Raw genomic sequence first — 20,079 nt, 5'->3', positions numbered from 1 at the left:
AAGGAATGATGTGACCTCCAATAGCTGCCCAGCTGCAAAGCTGCTTCTCCCCCTTTAAGTCCTGAGTGACTAACTGACTGGCTCCAGAACAATTTATTGAATCATTTGGCTGCCCGCAGCGGGAATAAGGCTTTGCTTGTAATTACATAAATCATTACCTGAATCCATGCAACCACAAAAATTTCACTTACCAGGCTGTGTCTTCCATAAATATTCCCTCTCTTTCTAACTGCATAAATAATTCTCCTCCTGTAAATAAACAGAAAAGATATTAGAAAATAAAACAATCTTTATTTCCAACTCATTTCTAATGAGAGGGTCTGTGCTTTCCTTTTAACCATAATTAAAAGACATCAGCTCCTTAAAAAAACAGATCCTAAAAATTATAGGTTAAAAACAGAGTCCTCAGGATTCTATTTTTAGCAGTGTTCCCGCTCTTATGTGAAATATGTAAATTTTGGAATTCTAGGTTTTATATCTATAAACTTAAAAATATTTATAGATTCCAGACCCAAGTTAAAAAAGAAATCTTGACTAAAGCTTCTCTAACACTTCACCCGTAAATAGAAAAATGTTAGTATATAATTTAAACCACCCTTGCAAATTAGCAAATGCCAAGTCTTATAACTCTTAAGACTACAATAAGCTGGCAGAAGCCTTGTAAAAAGCATGACACAATTTGAGTATCAAAATCAATGATAATAAAGGGTTATATCCCACTGAATAATCTTAGAATCAATGAGTCCACAGTGACATAAATCAATGAATAGACAAATCTTAGATAAGTATATTTTCTAAATGGGAGAGATGGGAAAGCCTTCATTACAGCTCAATGCCAAATAATAAATGAAGGAGGCATGATGGAATAAGAAAAATCACCTGACAACCATCACAGTTAATTGTTTTAGGCAAGAATCAATGGATGCTAAAACCATATGTGAAAAGCTTGATGACAGATGAGATATTTAAGCAATCTCAAAACATCTCCTCATGCTACTTATTAATTACAAAGGGGAAACCTCACCAGGGTAAAAACAGGCAGACAGGACCTTATACAAAGATATATGTATCAGGTCCCTCCTGATGTGATACACAAAGAAGGAAATGTCGCTTGGATGGTCCTCCCCAAAATGCATAACCTGAAACTAATCCTGAGGAAACATCAGATAAGCACAAATTGATGCATTCTACAAAATAACTTGCCTGTACTCATCGAAAATGTCAAAGTCACAAGAGACAAAGAAAGACTGAGGAACTCTTCCAGATTAAAGAAAACTAAGGAGATTACTGTATCAATGTTAATTTCCTATTTTTAATAATTTTAGTATAGTTATGTAAGATATTATCATTGATTTTAGAAAATACACACTAAAGTATTTAGGGGTAAAGAGAAATCATGTCGACAACACTCTCTTAAGTAGTTCACAAAAAATTATGTATATATGTATCCATGGGTGTATATACACATATATATACACATACATATATACGTATACAGAGAGAGAAAAAGAAAGACAAGGGTGAAACAAAACAATTGTGGTAAATGATAACACTTAGGGAACCTAGGTGTAGGGTATGTGGGAATTGTCTGTACTATTCTTGCAACTTTTTGTGGAAATCTGAAATTATGTCAAAATTAAGTTATAAGAAAAAATGGCAAATGTCACAAAAAAGTCACTAAATTCTTCAGCTTTCTGTTCTGTGTTTCACTCTATTAGGAAATCTCTATTTTTAGAGATTTCCTATTAGAAAACTCAAGTGTGTTTGCTCAGATCTAGAAATGATAGGAAGAGCACTAGTTCCCAGGAGGTGGTAAACCCTGGAGAGTGTGGGCAATCTCTAAAGTAAACTGCTTAATCTACCAATAAGGCTCCATTAAACCAAAATACTTCTGTTCTAAAATGCATTTCCAAAAATACTCAATATCTTAAGCAACACTGTCCGTGAGTTTTCCACTTCAGTTTAGAAAGAAATACTTTAATGGTTTATTTGAATTACAGTATCTTACCCAAGTGCTGTCAATTTGATGGCTCTATCAAGTAGGTGTCTGTTATTTTATTACATAACTGATTACAAAGGAAATAAGATTAAATTTTACAGATGAGAGAAAAAAAACCTTAACTTTTAAAGTTTCCTTCATATTTGTCTGCAAAAAGAAACATCTGGTCACATCTGAATTCCTTATGTCAATGTAGTCAATTTTAAGAACTATTTAATCACATTAGGAAAAAGCACTTTTCCATTGGAAACTAATGTTTTGACCCAGTTTCTGGAGCAATGCAAATAATTACACCAAACTGTGTGTACTGACCGCTGAGATACTCAAGGATGAGGTAGAGTTTTCCACCAGTCTGAAAGGCATAAATTAAATCCACAATGAAGGGATGCTTTACTTCCTCCAGAATATTCCGTTCTGCTTTTGTATGAGCTGTATCTTTAGCATTTCTTACTATCATTGCCTAAAGGAAAAGAGATGATCTATAAGAACAAAATAGTAGACATTTGATTCTACAGTAACTAGAAAATCTAATTTGTGCTTTTCTTGCCAATATGAAGCTACTAATCATATTACCACTAAAAATGAGATAGGGATCAATGGAAAGCACTTAAATCTTACGTGTATATCTGCACTGTTTGGATTTTTTGCAGTGAACATGTACAATGAACGAAAACCTAAAGATAATTTTTTAAAAATGTAAACAGATTAAGTTTATTCATATATTCATTAATTGTTGAATGTCTACTATGCTCTGGGCTCTGTAACACGAAAGCAGAACTAACAGGAGTCTGTAGCCCATAGGAGCATCAAGTCTCAGGGAACAGATATGTTAATGGAGGAAGGCATAAGGTGCTATGGGTGAATAGGGCAACTATATCTGTCCTAGTAAGAGGTCTTCCTTGGGGTGGTAGTACCTAAGCTGTACCATGAAAAGTTACTACGACAAAATGTGGAGGACATAAAAAAAGCATTCCCAGTGCAAAAGAGGCTTGACAAGACAAGACATGTCTAGTGACTCTATCAGTAGTTCAGTATGGTTAGAAGTGGTTAGAGATTAGGCAGAAGATGTGGTGGAGGCCAGGAAACAGAGAGCCAAGCATCTAAGCAAAGGCATTTGAATCCTATCTTAGAGGCAGAGGAGCAACGCTGAGGTAAGGGAAATGAGTAACTGGGCTTTCAACAATACAGTTCTAGTAACAACGTGGAATTCTAGAGAAAAAATGTAATGAGACCAGTTAGCAGGCCAGGAGAGTGAACTAAGCGAGAAGTCAGACCTGTAACTAAGGAAATGAAGGCTGAAAAAAACAGAAAGGGTAAAGGCATATCATTAGCATTTGCTGACTAACTAGATGTGAGAAGAAATGATGATATCATGGTTCCTGTTTAAGTAATAGCATAGACAATGGTGTCATTTAATAACAGGTAATGGACGTGAAGAAAATTTTGGGGAAAAAAATGATGCATTGTTTTGGACATGATAAGTCTAAGTTCTTGGACTAATTTCTGCACCTACAGCAACATGAAAAAGCATATACACAAGGTTATTAGTTGCAATATTATCTGTAAAAGTGAAACATTAGAAATTTCCTAAATGCCCATGCATAAATATTGGCTGAAAACCTATGGACTAGCTACACAATGTGTGAAAAGCTATACAAAGAATGAGAAACATCTGTATGAAAGTCAGGTGCAAAAGAGCATATATGGCATGACAGTATATGTAGTAGGGTACCTTTTTGTATAAAAAAGGGGAAATAAGAATATGTATGTGTGTGCATATATATAAATACATATATATCTGCAATTATAAAACACAACTAAGATAAACCAAAGCTAATGATAATAGAAAGGTAGGAAAGAGAATGAGATACACCTTCTGAGTAACACCTCAATGGTTTTCTCATTCATTCTTTTTCTGGCCTAAATCAAGTATTACTATGATTATAAAATGGGGATTTTGAATTCTGAACCATGTTAATGTTTTATACATTCCAAAAATAAAGTTAAATCAATATGGATGGCAGAGGGAAAAAAACTGAACACAACACAGAAATACATATATTTTATATATTTTTAATTGATTTTAGAGAGAGAGAAGGGAGAGAAAAAACCCCGTTGATTTGTTTCACTTATTTATGCATTCATTAGTAGATTCCTGTATGTGGCCCAGGATCAAACCTGTGACCTTGGTGTATTGGGGCAATGCTCTAACCAAATGAGCTGTATGGCCAGGGCTCAGAAATATGTGTATTCATTTATTTATTTATTTGTGTGTGTGTGTGTATGTTTAGAAATATGTGTATTTAGTTGAATGTTACCGTGAAGTTTACCACACTAAAGATATTTAAATAAGTTTACACTACATACTCAATGACATATATGTAAGCAGAGCATCACAAAAAATTGCAAAGAAATCTTTTTTCTTTTTTTTTCAATTACAGTTTACATTCCTTATTATTTTTGTATTATTTTTGTAGTTTTGGATGTATAGCATAGTGGTTAGACAATCATACACTTTACAAAGGGTTCCCCCTGATATTCTTGTACCCACCTGGCACCACACAGTTATTTCAATATTATTTACTATATTTCCTATGTTATACTTAAGAAACCTTAAACCACACTTAGTAGCTGCCAGTTTGTAGCTGCCAGTAATATTGGTATTCTCAAACTATTATGCATACATTGTACAACTGAGCAAATGAGTAAATTTATTGACATTATCAGTCATCTTACTATGTAAAACAGAGATGTAAATATGGACTAAGGGAAGAAGAACCTTATGAAATTGGACTGCAATTAGGGATATCAAAATGAAGCCATGATTTTAAACAAAGACAACCAATGTCACACCAATACATTTAATGTCAAAATAAATAAATAAATAAATAAATCCTGAAAAGTAAAAACAAACATAATGGCTAGAAAGGATATTACTAACATAATGGGGAAGTTTGAGTATGGACAATGTATTTGAATATTTGAGAACAGTACTGTATATCAACGTTAAATTTCGCAAGTGTAACAATTATACTGTGGTTACATATGAAAATGCCCTCAGCCCTGGCCAGTGTGACTCCATTGGTTGGAATGTTGTCCTATAAACAGAAAGGTTGCGGGTTCGATTCCCTGTCAGGGCACGTGCCTGGGTTGCAGGTTCAGCCACCATTCAGGGTGCGTGCAGTCCCCAGTCAGAGCGTGTGGGAGAGGTAACTGATCAATGTTTCTCTCACATAGAGGTTTCTCTTCCTCTCTCTCCCTCCTGCTTTCTATAAAAAAAATCACTATGCATGTCCTCAGATGAGGATATTAAAAAATAAGAAGAAAAGAAAATGCCCTTATTCTTGAGAGATACATACAAAAATACATACGTGGAGAGATAAAAAAAAAATTAAGGCAGAAGTGCCAATATATCTAAAGTAAAAAAAATAAAATAAAAAATTTTAGGCCCTGGCTGACTAGCTCAGTTGGTTAGAGTATCATCCTGATATGCCAAGGATATGATTAGATACCTGGTCAGGGCACATACAAGAAACAACCAATGAAGGCGTAAACAAGTGGAACAACAAATCAATGTTTCTCTCTCTCTCTTTCTCTCTAAAATCAATTAAAAATCTTCAGGAAATGACAAGAGGGAGGGGCAAAGAAAACATTGCAAACTTAACAATGGTTATTGTTGCACTAGTCTTGCAACTCTTTGGAAAGCTTTAAAAATCTCACAGATATATTATTTTTTAACTGTTCAGGAGGTTTGAAGTTTTTAAATAAGTAATTCTGAGAAAGTCTGAGAGGTAAAGGACTAACAGATAAAAAATTAGTAAAGTAGAATCACAGAAGTCAAAGAAGCAGTGTTTCAAAATGCAGCAAATAGCTTCAATGCAACAGAGAGGTAGGTTAAGGATGAATTATGTAAAGATCATGGATTCAGCAATTAGGAGATTGGTGGTGACCTAGGGGACAAGAGTTTCATTGCAATAGAAATCATTAAGTCAAAATATAGTGAGGGAAAAGAGTTAAACATGACTTCTCAAGAAATTCAGCTGTGAAAGACAAAGAAGGAGAAAGTTACAAGGAGACCTTGAATGAAGGAAGGATCTGTTTGGCTAAATAGGGCAAAGACATGAATATATATAAATAAGAGAGAGAGAAGTGGCAGAGAAAAGACCCTGAAGAAGCAGAGAGGGATAGGATCCAAAACATAAAGAGAGGGTTTAGCTTTAGAAAGGAGGAACATATCTCCCAGTAAGACTGGAGAGAAAGAAGTAGAGATAGATGAAAATGAAGATTAATGTGGTATTGAGGGTAGAGTTCAGCGCAGAAAGTCAAAGGGAGCTACATCTGACAGCGTCAAGCAGAAAGAGAAGCAATCTGCCAATAGAGAGAGGGATAGTAAAGGCTGTACAGCTGTAGAGAACAGAAAGAGTTGGAATGGAAGGAATTGTCTAGGGATTGTCTAGGGACATGCAGAAAAATGTTTGGTGAGTACTGAGGGTCCAAATGAATTGGGGACTATGAATTTGACCCAGCAGCAATCTTCAAGTTTGTCTGATTTCTGCCGGTAATGCTCAGTAGCTGAGATACAACAATAAAGGAGCACTGACAACTAAATTGATTAAGATTAGGACTTTCCTGTATATAAGGTCAACAGAGCTAGCAAGTGACTAAAGTGGTAGATCATGTTGATTAGGCTAAATTCAGAATAAAGTGAATTATCTGATGTCACCCCCAATAAACTCAATAAAAATTTTTCAAAACTTTTAAATAGCTTATACACTAAAAAAGGAAAAGCATACAATGAAATAAGAAAGAGACTAAGAACTTGAGAAAAAAAAAAACAGAAAGGTCAAAAGACTAAAGGGCTTATGGCCAAAGACCAGGCATTATGGGAATAAAGAAGTAAAAAAGTTGATTTTTCTATTTTATCTCAATATTTCAGAGGTGAAGGATACAACCATGGCAGCCTTTGAAGTGGAACTGAAGTGAAAACCAATAGAATTGAGATCATTAAGGAATTAAAAGGCTAGGCTACTGATTACTTATTTAATATAAGGACAGTGAAGACACTCGAGATGACAAGACCTGGGAGTGTGGGAAAAAGACTTATAAAAGATGAGAGTGCTATATGCTTAAACCTCAAAGTAGTGTGGATCCTGACTACAGGGTAGAAGAGTAATTTTAAGAATAAGCTTGGCCCTGGCCCGTAGCGCGGTTGCTTAGAGAGCCGTCCTGATACGGCCAAGGTTGCAGGTTCAATCTCTGGTCAGAGCACATATGGGAAGCAACCAATGAACGCATAAATAAGTGGAACAACAAATCAATGTTTCTCTCTCGCCTTTCCTCTCTCTCTAAAATCAATTTTTTAAAAAACTGTTTGAAAGAATAAGCTAATCAGTACTTCCCTTCAATTATACAGTAAGTGGAGTAAGAGGCAGAGACTGTATTTGTTTCAAATGCTAAATCCGAGTATCCAGCATGTCTGGCACACTGAAGGTTCTCGATTGGTTCAATTAAAGAAAGAATGGAAGAAGTATGACCTATCTGTGAGCCACTAGCCTTTCAAAGGTTCTAAAATTTACAGTGTAGGTCAAACCAATGCCATAGGCAAAAACAGTTTGCTTCCAGAGTGCTTTTTTTTTGCAACAGTAGGGTAGAGGGATAGTTGTTGGAAACAGTCTTTTCCTCAACACTCCACCATGAGCAAATACCCAAATGGGACCATACCTATAAGGACAGACTGTCCAGATACGAACAGCTCATTTAAGAAAAGGGGACCCCTGGTTCTACTCTGCTTTATCCTTCAAGGCTTTCGGAAAGCAGTATATTCTCACCACCTACTCAGGTCATAGGGTTAGTACATAGGATTTTTTATCACTTCCAGGATAAAAAATCAGAATAAACTCAGAAGGGGTATAGAGTTATCTAACCTAGGGATTTAGGAATTAAAACCCTGGGCTTAACCCTAGCAACCTCTTCGCTTTCATTATTTTTCCAGTGAGCTTTTTCAGGGACATCAAGAGAAAAATGGGACTATATCTGGTTCTCTAGCCAGGCTTAGGGAAAGAAAAACCCTGAAAGTGAGAAGGAGTGATAGCTAAGTAAAAGGAGAGGCAAGTAAGTTAGGTCTTAGATGCCTGGGTCCAAAAAACAAGGCCTGACATTTAGCAGTAATTAAGTCTATGGATTTCCTAATACACCACACCCACCCACCTACAGTGGAGAAAAACAGCACCACCCTCTTCTTTTCGTTACAAATACCTGCGTCAGAATGTATCTCACTCAAAATATAATTACTGAATATGACTAATTATGTTCAGCCCTGATTATCAGGCATGAATAAGCAACATATCAAAAGGAACAGATTACTCTTAAGAATACTGAGCAGTACTTCTTTTAATATTTCTAAAATAAGTATTATTACATGGTCTCTAATTCTACACCTGATATGGTTTAGATTAAAAATCATTAATCTCAAATGATTCCAATGGGAAAACCAGATAGCAGGTTAATCCTGACCTGCTAATGCAGAGGTTGATGTTCAAGATACCTAAATTGCTTCTCTAAAACAATCACCAATAATGTGTAGCCATAGTATGTTCCGCAGATTTTAAAGAAGCTATTTACACTGCTTAAGTGAAAATTAAGAAGATAGAAACCAAAGTGTTAAATATCCTACACATTTTTTAAAAAGTCATTTTGATGACCTTTTAATATTTTTCTACTAATATTTGTTTTAAGACAGTGTGATCTGTTCAGAAATTAAGACTTAATAAAAAGAACAAAAAAACCAAACACACATAATCCATCTTCAATAAAACTAGAAAACATGGGTAGCTTCATACCTTAAAAAAGTGAAGACAGAAAGGGGCCAAAGCAATAGTACATGACTTAGTAGAGTGGGGTATGAGCAAACCTAAATGCGTGACAAGAAGAATAACTCAAAAGACATTGATTCCATCTACAGAATCCTAGCAGGGCTCAAAAACTAGAGGCAAAAATAAAAAGAAAGGAAGGGGAAAAAATAAGAGTCATCAGGGACTGCAGCAAACAGAAGGTGGAGGAATAAAAATGGGGAGAATTCTCTGGAGATTATCTAAAAGTCTGTATAAGGAACAGATACACCAAAAAAGGTTCCCATCCCCACACTAACGAGCCAGGGAACCACCACTTGAAGGTGTATTTTTTAGAAAAAAAAGAGAGTGAAAGATCAATATAGAGTGAATTACTGAAGTATCAATAAAAATGACTGCATGAAAGTCTGCAAGCGGAAAGGTGAAATCTCCATCTCCTCTATCTCATCGAGCTCTAGAATGCTTTTCTAGACAAAAGAATAGAGGACCTTCCTCAGCACCAATTAATCTATACCAGAAAAAAGACCTTAAGACATTGATACTTGAGGTTCTCAGTCAATTGCTGAGTACTCTACACATGAGTACTCTACAAAGAAGCCACATACATAGAACTTTTGATCAGCTTTCGGAATTCCACAATTAAATATGATCAGTGAAGGACACCAGACATCTGAAGAAGACCTTTGACATGGAAGAGAAAGGCTAAATCAAAGTCAAACAAAACAGGAACTTAGAAAAGTGACACAGCCCTGGCTGGTGTGGCTCAGTAGACTGAGTGCTGGCCCGCGAACCAAAAGATCGCCGGTTTGACTCCTGGTCAGGGCATATGCCTGGATTGCAGGCCAGGTCCTCAGCTGGAGGCATGCAAGAGGCAACCCATCCATGTTTCTCTCCCTCTCTTTCTCCCTCCCTCCCCTCTCTCTAAAAATAAGTAAGTAAAAATGTAAAAAAAAAAAAAAAGTGACACAATAAATTTCTACGCCCTGGCCGGATAGCTCATTTGGTTAAAGCATTGTCCCAATATGCCAAAGTTGTGGGTTCAATACCCCATCAGGGCACATACAAGAATCAACCAATGAATGTATAAGGAACAACAAATCCATGTTTTTTTCCCTCTCTCTTCCTTCCTCTCTATCTCTAAAACCCAAATCAATCAATCAATTTCTAGAAAAGTCTCAGAAAGTAAACGCAGAGACAAGGAAGTGAACAAACAGAAGAGATGTGAAAATCAGATGATCAGTCCGGGAGGTTCAACACCCAACTAACTTCAATTTCAAGATAGGAAAACAGTAGAGGGGTACGTTATCAAACAGATCATAATACAATTTCCTAGAGCTGAAGACTAAAACTTTTAATATTGAAAAAGTAAAAATAAACCAAGTAAGATTCAAAGCAAAACATATCACTGTAAAAATTTAGAACATCAGAAATAAAAAAGAAAATCTTAAATATCTTCAAAGAAAAACAGATCTATAAAAGATTGGGAGTCAGAATGGTAAGGAACTTCTCAACAGAAACATTCAAAATGAGACAAAAATGGTGCAAAATCCTGAGTGAAAATTACTTTCAACTTAAAAACTGCACCCAATCAAATAAGGATGAAGGCATAATAAAGAAATTTTCAAATATGGAATATTTCCCCCCAAAATTTACCTTCATGTACCCGTTCTCAGGAAGCCACTAGTAGGTGATCACCAAAACAAGGGAACAAGAGCATAAACTAGGAAAAAGGAAGATAATGGGACCCAGGAAAGAAAGAATCCAACACTGAAGGAGTCAAGAGAATTCTAAGGACTGTGGTAAAGAGAAAGTCCAATATGCCCAGAGAGCTATCAGCACAGACAGGTCCTATGGACTGACTGTCTCTAGGAAAGTAAATGCAACTGACAGATTATCTAATAATGAGTACGACCTCGGAACACTGGCCTGAAAGGTGCTTTACAGAGGTGTTGGAAAGTATGGGAAGACAACCGTAGATTCAATAAAACTGAAGCAAAATAAGAGGACAGGGTGAAGAGAGAAGGTGTGAAGAGAGTCAAATAAAAGTCAATATATAATTCTAAAACTGCTGAGTTAAGTGACAGAAGATTATGCTTATTACTTAGAAATATGGAGACCAGAACAAAGAGGTAAGAGTTACCTCAGAGAAGAACAGAGAAGAGTTACCTCAGAGAAGAGCTCTGCTTTGGACCCTCGCCAAGCAGAGAGAAAACAGGAATAATAACAATCAAACATATCTCACATTCTAAGAGGACTTACGATTGTGTTAAAAATATTTTTCGACTGAGAATTTTAGGCCAAAATGTGGATTTTATAGCAATTAATAATACAGTTTGAGGGAAAAGGAGGAGGGAAGGAATCACCTTTTTAAGCACCTTCATGGCAAATATTTTCCCAGTATTTGCTCCTGTTACTTTTCGTACTTGGAAAACCTGTATAAAAATAAAAGTGTTTGTATGTTATTAAAGTCTAAACTATGCTAGTCACATTCCTTTCATTCCTATTGATAAGAAATAAATGACACAGTAGTGTACATTCTCATAAAAACTAGTGCCAAGAAGGGTTGTGTGCAAAAATGAGGGGCTAAAAGAGCAGACTGTATTAAAGAGTTCGTAGTGAAATCCGTCACACAACACAGGACTTCCCCGCTTGGTCTGCTGACGTCTGGCAGCAAAGGTGGGCAATGACCATGTAGTGATGACTCCTGCATGTTTATACATGAAACACACGTTTGCTTAGAAAAAGCTATAATCAGGGTTCCCAGGAGCATGATACCAAACTTAAAAATTATAAAATATTTCATAAATATTTAAAAATATTTCTTCCAAGGATGCCAGTGTTCTTGCATTACATAAAACTACTTAATAATAGTTGACAAGAATTATCGTTTAAAATAAATAGTCCTTAAAATAGCTAGCTATAACATTTTCATGCAACAGCTAAAACATGTGAGACTCAAAGTGCATGTGTTACACATTCAGGATGGTTAGAACATATTAAATGTGTTGTTAAGCCTTAGAATATACCACAAATGTCATGCTTGGTGAAAATTAACACTACACAATAGATAAAGAGTTCCCCAACTTTGATAGAGAATGGCTAGGTATAAACTGTCTTGGGTAGAACACTCAAAGGTCTTAAATTAGAAAGCCTTGGGAAAAACTATGAAACTGAGAAGTTCTATTCATTTTTCTTCTCCCCTCTTATATTCATCAACTTCCCTAACTGTTGCTCTAGATACTTTTAAGTCAAAGAAAACCAATTCAGATTAATGGACAACAGTAACGTATTAATGTACCAGGCCTCTTGAAAGGAAGGAGTGATTTGTTTGTTTTAAGAGGATACCTATAGAAGGTATTAAAACCAAGGGAAGAAATGAATCCTCTAATAACAGACTTTACCTGGAACAGTTGCTATTTATTACAAATATTGTAATAATTTATAACAAATAATATAACATTTATAACAAATATTGGCTAAGTGCCAATTATGTGCCAGGCTTAAATGTATATGGTGGTAGAAAAAGGAAACTGCTGTACATTTCTCAAATAATACAGGGTAAGTGATTATATCCTTTGCTGATAGCTAGCAAACAGACTGAAGAAGACTACTGAAACTAGGATGCAAAATAGCAATCGACCAGAGACAGACAACAGCTCTCATTTCAAAAATACTTCCTACCTTTCCATAGCCCCCTTTACCAAGTACCCGAAGTAGCTCAAAACATTCTGGTCTGATTTTTTCTGGCCCTCTGTTCACACTAGTTTCTGAGATTTCAAATTTCTCACAATGTTCCATGCCACTGGAGAGAAAAGCAAAATCAAAAGTAAGTTTGCAAAAAGTTAAATTACTTTCAGCGTATTGTTAGAAAGAGAAATGTAATCTAATTTAGTAAAACGAAAAAAGTACATGATAACAAACTTAGTATCTGTGTTCTAAGGAAACATAATGACTCAATGATTGGTAGGTCGAGATTAGGGAGGCTTGACAAACTGCCTACTTATCTGTTTGTTTACATAATGTGCTGGCCAGTATTTATTTTCATAAGCATCAAGCACCCCCAAACTAAGATAAATTAGAAAAAGTTGACAAAGGAAAAAAAACTCCTAGTTATTCAAATTTAGTTCATTCAAAATGTCTATAAGATCAGGTATTATCCAACCTCAGCAGAAAACCTGGGAGCATTCTAAAAGTACATTAATGAGTTCACATCTTTATGCTGCATAAATTCCTGCTTACAAAAATATATCCACACACCTTTCCATATGGACTATGAATGTGATTTAAAAACTCCGAAAGGGTGGCAATTTTGTCAGTCACTTAACAGCTTTCTATATGAGTGATCTCAGCCTCCTCTCAACCCAAGGGTTAGGGTACAGAGCAGATTAACCACCATAGTCCTCCAATGGTGCATGCCTAAAAATACTTTAGACTGCACAAATCTCGGTTTGACTGGTATGTTATAAGCAAAACAAGAACCATTTGACTCCTAGGGGCATTTCTAACAATTTTATTTTTCAGTAAGAAAAACTGGTTCTCTGCTAAACTAATGAAAATTCCTAACCCATTCAGACTCATATTTCGTGTACTCTGAATCTGAATGAAGATCTCTTTGTCAAAATTCATCCATGATCTCAAAACCCTGGGTACCTTACTATATTGATGCCAAACTCAATAAACTAATTCTCTCTATATGACTAGATATTTAAGAACAGTTCACCGGAATCACATGGTGGCTATGAACTAGAGTTGATAAACCTACTGATAAGACAAGAGAGCACAATGAAATATTTTCATATACACTTACAGTTCATATGGTCCAACTCCCCCATGGTCCATGCTTTCATTTAACTGACCCTGAAAAATATGTTAAAGTTATAAAGATAAATAATCTCATAAATATAAAATAAAAATGTTTAATGCTTCACCCCATTACTGAAGGAGGATAAATGAAACAAACCAGACTAAAAATTCTCTATACTTTCAATGGCAAATGTAGTTAGTGATGTATACAAAAAATACTATAGAGATTTCACTTGGAATTTCACATGACAACTAAGCTAGAGATACTATTCATCAATGACCTACAAATAAAACCAGGCGACTTTTTCCTTCAAAAGTTACATATATTTTATGTATAATGACATGGAAGGTACATTCTAAGTCTGAGTTACTAAATCCAATGTTTTATACGAAGTGCTATTCTGATATACAAGACTAAGATAAACCTCATATAATTACAATCTAACTAAGCCTAAGTTAATCACGACCAGTCCAAGAGATTGTAATGGTCAATGTAGCTGATCAAAGAAAAATAATTAAGCAACACTCTCAAATTGTTAGGAGTCATGCTGGCCAAACATTTATTCTGGCTATAGTACAAGCAAATGCAAAATTTAATTAATCTCTGTATACCAGCAATGAATGATTCAAAAATAAAATTAAGATAGCTCCATTCACAACAGCATCGATAAGAATCAAATACTTAGAAAAAAATTAACAAAAGAAGTGTAAGACTTGTACACTTGATAACTATAAAATATTACTGAAAGAAATTGAAGAAGACCTAAATAAATCAAAAGACATTCCATGTTCAAGGATCAGATGACTTTATTAAGGATAGCCATACTACCCACGTTGGTCTACCGATTCAACTCAATCATGTCAAATTCCCAGGTTCCTTTCTTGCAGAAATTGACAGGCTGATCCTATAATTCATACAAAAAAAAAGCAAGAGACCCAAAACAGCCGAAACAATCTTGAAAAAGGAGAACAAAGTTGGAAGACTGACACCTCCTGGTTCAAAAATGTACTACATAACCACAGCAATCAAGATGGTGTGGTACTGGCGTAACACAGACATATAGATCAATTAAATAGAACTGAGAGCCCAGAAATAAACCCTTACATTTACAGTCAACTGATTTTTGACAAAGATGCCAAGAAAATTCAATGGGAAAAAGAATCTTGAATAATTGGTGCTGGGACAACTGAATATTCACGAAAAAAAAATTAATTGTGACTCTACCTCACACAATACACAAAAAATAACTCAAAATAAATCACAGACCTAAATGTAAGAGCTAAAACTATAAAATTCTTAGAGGAAACAGGAGGGAGTACATTTTCATGATCACTGGGTAGACAATGATTTCTTCAGACACATAACCAAAGGCATGAACGATTAAGGGGAAAAAATCAACAAACTTGATTCATTCAAAAATTGAAACTCTTGTACTTTAAAAGACACCATCTAGAAAAGTGAAAAGAAAATCCACAGAATAAGAATATATAAAGAATATATGAAGAACCAGATAACCCTATTTTTAAAAACTGGGTTAGGATCTGAACAGGTATTTCTCCAAAGAAGATATACAAATGGCCAATAAGCACATAAAAAGTTGTTCAATATCATTAGCTATAATAAAAATGCCAACCAAAACTACACTATGATACCAACTCATATCCACTAGGATAGCTTTAATTAAAAAGACAGAAAAATACCAAGTACAGCAAAAATGTACATAAACTGGAACCCTCATACACTGCTAGTGGGTATGTAAAATCATATAGCCACTTTGGAAAAACAGTTAGGCAGCCCCGCCTGGTGTCTGGTGTGGCTCAGTGGCTTGAGTGCTGGCCTGTGAACCAAAAGGTTGCTGGTTCAATTCCCAGTCAGGGCACATGTCTGGGTTGTGGGCCAGGTACCCAGTTGGGGGTGTACGAGAGCCAACTAATTAATGTTTCTCTCACTCCACTCCCCTCTCTAAAAAACATGCAGTCTTTTCAAAAATTAGAGTTACCACGTGATCCAGCAAATCTACCCCAAGTTCTCCACTCAAGAGAAATGAAAATTAATATATTCTGCGAAGACTTGGGTAGAAATGTGCACAGCAGCATTATCCACAATGGCAAAAAAATGGGCACAACTTAAGTGGACATCAATTGGTAAACTAACAAATATGATGTAGTTGATCCATACAACAAAATACCATTTGGCCATAAAAGGAATGATGTGCTGATATATGCCACTACATAGACGATCCTCAAGAACATCATGTTCAGTGAAAAAGCTAGACACAAAAGGCCACATGTATGATATGATTCCATGTATGTAGAATGTACAGAAAAGGCAAATTTATCGAAATGGAAAACAGACTAGTGGTTGCTAGGGCTTAGGGTGGCCATGAGGAATGAACCCAAAGTTTCTTTTTAATGTTCTAAAACTAAATTGTGGTGATGGTTGTACAACTCTATCAATATACTAAAAGTCACTGAATTGTAAAAATAATAACTTGGTATCAGAAATACATTTATATTAATATTAAAATTACAGCTTTAAAATGAGCATTCTTGAATATAGTCTGATTATGAACTCTTTCAAAATTTATACATAAGGATATTGCTTAATTGAAAATAGGCTCCATAAAATTAGAAGTTTTTAATGAATATTTTACATTGAATCAAAAAATCTTCAAGTGAACACATCTCTCTTCAAAGGTACCAGCACACAGTCAAGATACACAAAGAAAACTGACAGTAGTTTTCTACTACTGTCAGTAGTAAGTAATGAAAACTTACAGGACAAATGCTGAAATACCCCAAACAAGTTTTCAGACGGAAGTTGTTCACAGCATGAACAAGTCAAGATAACATCTAACCCTAAAGATGTGTGTTTCATGATTAGGATGAAGCATATGGATTCGACAGTATCAAGAAAAAACTACTCTTGCAATTTCAAGTTGATACAGTTTCTTGTGGGGGTGGGGGTTGAGGTGGTTATGGCTAAAAGTTTTTTTTGTTGTTGTTCGTTTCGTTTTTGGTGCTTCATACAACCTACAATGGTGTCACTTTAAAGACAAAAGACTAACTTCTCTCAGCTATAATAAAATAATTATTACATAATTTTTTTCTTTAATGTTAGTTTTACTTAATTCTAAATTAAAGACCACAGAGTAGTTAACATTGAACCATGACTTTGAAGCCACCTATAAATACATGCCCCACGGCTATGTTTCATTTCCGGAGCTGGCCAGGCCTGTATTACCACCTGCATCTGTGCTTAGAACTTCCTACCGTTACTTTCTGGAGCAAAAGCATTTGAGGCACAATTCTTTCATTATTTAAGTTTCTTTTAGAACAGTCTCACACCAGAAGCATAATACATTACATAATAAATACTGACAACTCTTTCATAGCAATCTCTTTATTCAGATTTTCTTTTCTGCTGCTTTAAGCTTTATGACTCAACCAGTGCTTTTTATGTGTGCCACTATGACTGACAAAGTGGAATCATGCTCACCTAAGGTACTAACAAGATACACTATTTCAAACCAGCCCACCAGGCCCTGACTGGTGTGGCTCAGCGGAGTGGGAGTCTTTACCCAAGCCAAAAGGTCACCAGTTTGATTCCAGGTCAGAATGTGTCTCACATCTATGTTTCTTTTCCTCTCATTCTCCCTCCCTTTCCCTCTCTCTAAAAGTAAACAGAATCTTTTAAAAAAACAAAACAAAAAAATATCTAGCCCACCAGAATGACCATTTGCAGAGTTTTCAATGAAAATTGCATAAAGTTCAAGTAAATATGCCTCAAGTCCCAATGAAAGCACGTTATAAAAATTTAAATAGTTACAGAATCAGTGAATATTTTTAATCCAGATATTCATTAAATCATTTATCCATTTGCTTTGCTGTTCACAGACATTTCCTTATAAAATAAGATTCAGTAATTCAGATGAATTGGGAAAAAGGGGAAAACTTTGCCCAAAATCTTGAGCTTTTTAAAAATGCCTTATAGAAAATCGCAGAAGAAAACATAGGAAGTAAAATCTCAGACATTTTTTGTAACAATATTTTTCTCATGTTTCTCTTCAGGCAAGGGAAACAAAAGAAAATAAATAAATGGGACAACATCAAACTAAAAAGTTCTTGCACAGCGAAGGAAACCATCAATGCGATCGTATGAAAAGACAACCCACCAAATGGGAGAACATATTTGCCAATGATTCATCTGAGAAGGGGTTAATTTCCAAAATTTATAAAGAACTTATAAAACTTAACACCAAGGAAATAAACAGTACAATTAAAAAAGTGGGCAAAGGACCTGAATAGACACTTCTCCAAAGAGGACATACAGATGGCCAATAAACATATAAAAACATGCTCAATGTCACTAATCATCAGAGAGATGCAAACTAAAACCACAATTAGATATCACCTCATGGCTGTCATCAATAAATCAGCAAACAGCCCTGGCTGGTGTGGCTCAGTGGATTAAGCACTGGCCTGCAAACTGAAAGGCTGCTGGTTCAATTCCCTGTCAGGGCACATGCCTGGGTTGTGGGCCAGGTCCCCAGTGGATGGCATGAGAGAGGCAACCAACTGATGTTTCCCTTGCACATCAATGTTTCTCTCACTCTCCTTCTCCCTCCCTTCCCCTCTCTCTGAAAATAAATAAATAAAATCTTTTTTTAAAAATCAACAAACAAGTATCAGCAAGTATGTGGAGAAAAGGGAACCCTTGTGCACTGTTGGTGGGAATGCAGATTAGTACAACCACTGTGGAAACAGTACGAAGTTTCCCCAAAATTAAAAATGGAATGGCCTCATGACCCAGCAATTCCACGTGGATAAAAAAGTGGTGGTGCATTTACACAATGGAATACTTCTCAACTGTAAAAAAGAAGGAAATCTTACCTTTTGTGATAGCATGGATGAATACGGAGAGTATGAAGTTAAGTGAAATAGACCAGTCAGAGAAAGACAAGTGTCATGTGGTTTCACTTATATGAGTAATCTAATAAATAAAATAAAGTAACAAAACAGATACAGAAAATAGACTGACAGCTGTCAGAGGGGAGGTGGGGCTGGGAGTCTGGGTGAAAAAGGTGAAGGGATTATGCAAGAAACAGAACAAAAAGCAGACACAGACACCAGTATGGTGACTGGCAGAGGGAAAGGTGGGCGGGCAAAGGTGGAAGGTGTGGGGGAAAGAGGCTGACTGTGGGTGGTGGGTGCACAGTGCAGTGTGCAGACGTGCTGTGAGAGCTGTACACTTGAAACCTATATGGTTTTATTAACCAGTGTCACCTCAGTAAGTTCAATTAGAGAGATAAAAAATAAAATAAAGTGTTTCATGGTATGTATCCACTACAATGCAAGATAAGCAATGATAATGAGTTTTCTATAATTTTTCATAATCATTAATATTTCAATGTATGCTACCTATATAGCACTTTGGTTTTCAAGGCACTAAAAAATTTTAAACTTTTTGCTCAATAAAAACCTGATATCCCAATCTGAAACTCATGCAGTAAGCTCTGTGACTAATTCAGATTTTTATTTAGTAGAGTAAAAATTAAGAATTTTAAATATTCCATTACAATTTTCTATTACTCTTTTCATTTTGTGTCTCCACAGAAAGCAGAGGTTTCCAACATTTTCATAATCGAATGAAAATCTCTATGGGAAAACTTTCCCATAGTTTCAACTCACTGTCTCTAAATTATACCATCACCAGAAAAATAAAAATAAAAAATAAAAAAGACCTACCCTCCCCCACCCCCCCAAAAAATCTCTTATCCATTGGTTTTATAATAGTCAGTCCCCTGAGGTATTCTATCAGGGTCTTTTTTTAGTTAGGTAGCAAACATTCAACTTTATCCATAAACATATTAAATTACTCTCCTCATCCTTTACTCACTAAAGAATTAACAACACTACGTAAATACATATATTTACTAATACAGATTCACTGAGTGTAACATACCTAAAAAATGTATCTCTAAATAGCACCGATCATTTAATTAAAAAAAAAAAGATACTACAGCCCTATAAATGCAGCCTCTAGTATAACTGCATTTATTATTAAATCTCTAGGCGGAGATGAGAGTAAACTTGAATGATTGATTCCTCGGCAATGTGTAACAGTGACAAGCTATATTTCCATGAATTAGCTAAATGCTTAATATGCCAAGACAGTTTAAAAGTACTTTATACACTTTATCTCACGCAATCCTCATTTCTAGAGGAATAAAAGCACGTCACAGATTAAGCAATTTATTCTAGGTCGCAGAGTCAGTGGGCATGGCTGGAAGGATTTGAATTCACTTTTGGCACACCACAAAGAAAACACATTATGAACAAGACTAGTAAATGCAATGAAGAAGCTGTGCAAGGGGGTGGAGGGATTGAGCAAAAAGGAAAAAGGACTCACGGGCATGGACAACAGAG

The 20,079-nt window shown here is 35.5% G+C and overlaps 1 protein-coding gene across 4 annotated transcripts in view; it reads right to left on the bottom strand.

The window, feature by feature from the left end:
- RPS6KB1 (ribosomal protein S6 kinase B1) overlaps positions 1–20,079 on the bottom strand; it is a 41,045-nt gene that overhangs the window by 16,597 nt on the left and 4,369 nt on the right. For all 4 annotated transcript variants that reach the window (XM_045182123.3, XM_045182122.3, XM_024573398.4 and 1 more), the window contains exons 2-6: positions 13,655–13,704; positions 12,529–12,649; positions 11,211–11,279; positions 2,312–2,459; positions 192–249 (exon numbers count right to left, since the gene is read on the bottom strand). In XM_045182123.3, coding sequence (XP_045038058.1) covers positions 192–249; positions 2,312–2,459; positions 11,211–11,279; positions 12,529–12,649; positions 13,655–13,704 — 446 coding nt within the window. The remainder of the gene's footprint in view (positions 1–191; positions 250–2,311; positions 2,460–11,210; positions 11,280–12,528; positions 12,650–13,654; positions 13,705–20,079) is intronic.

Source organism: Desmodus rotundus, chromosome 9, assembly GCF_022682495.2.
Source record: "Desmodus rotundus isolate HL8 chromosome 9, HLdesRot8A.1, whole genome shotgun sequence".
Classification (NCBI taxonomy): Eukaryota; Metazoa; Chordata; class Mammalia; order Chiroptera; family Phyllostomidae; genus Desmodus; species Desmodus rotundus.
Note: the sequence above shows the minus strand (reverse complement) of the source record. Positions and strands in the feature narration are given on the sequence as shown.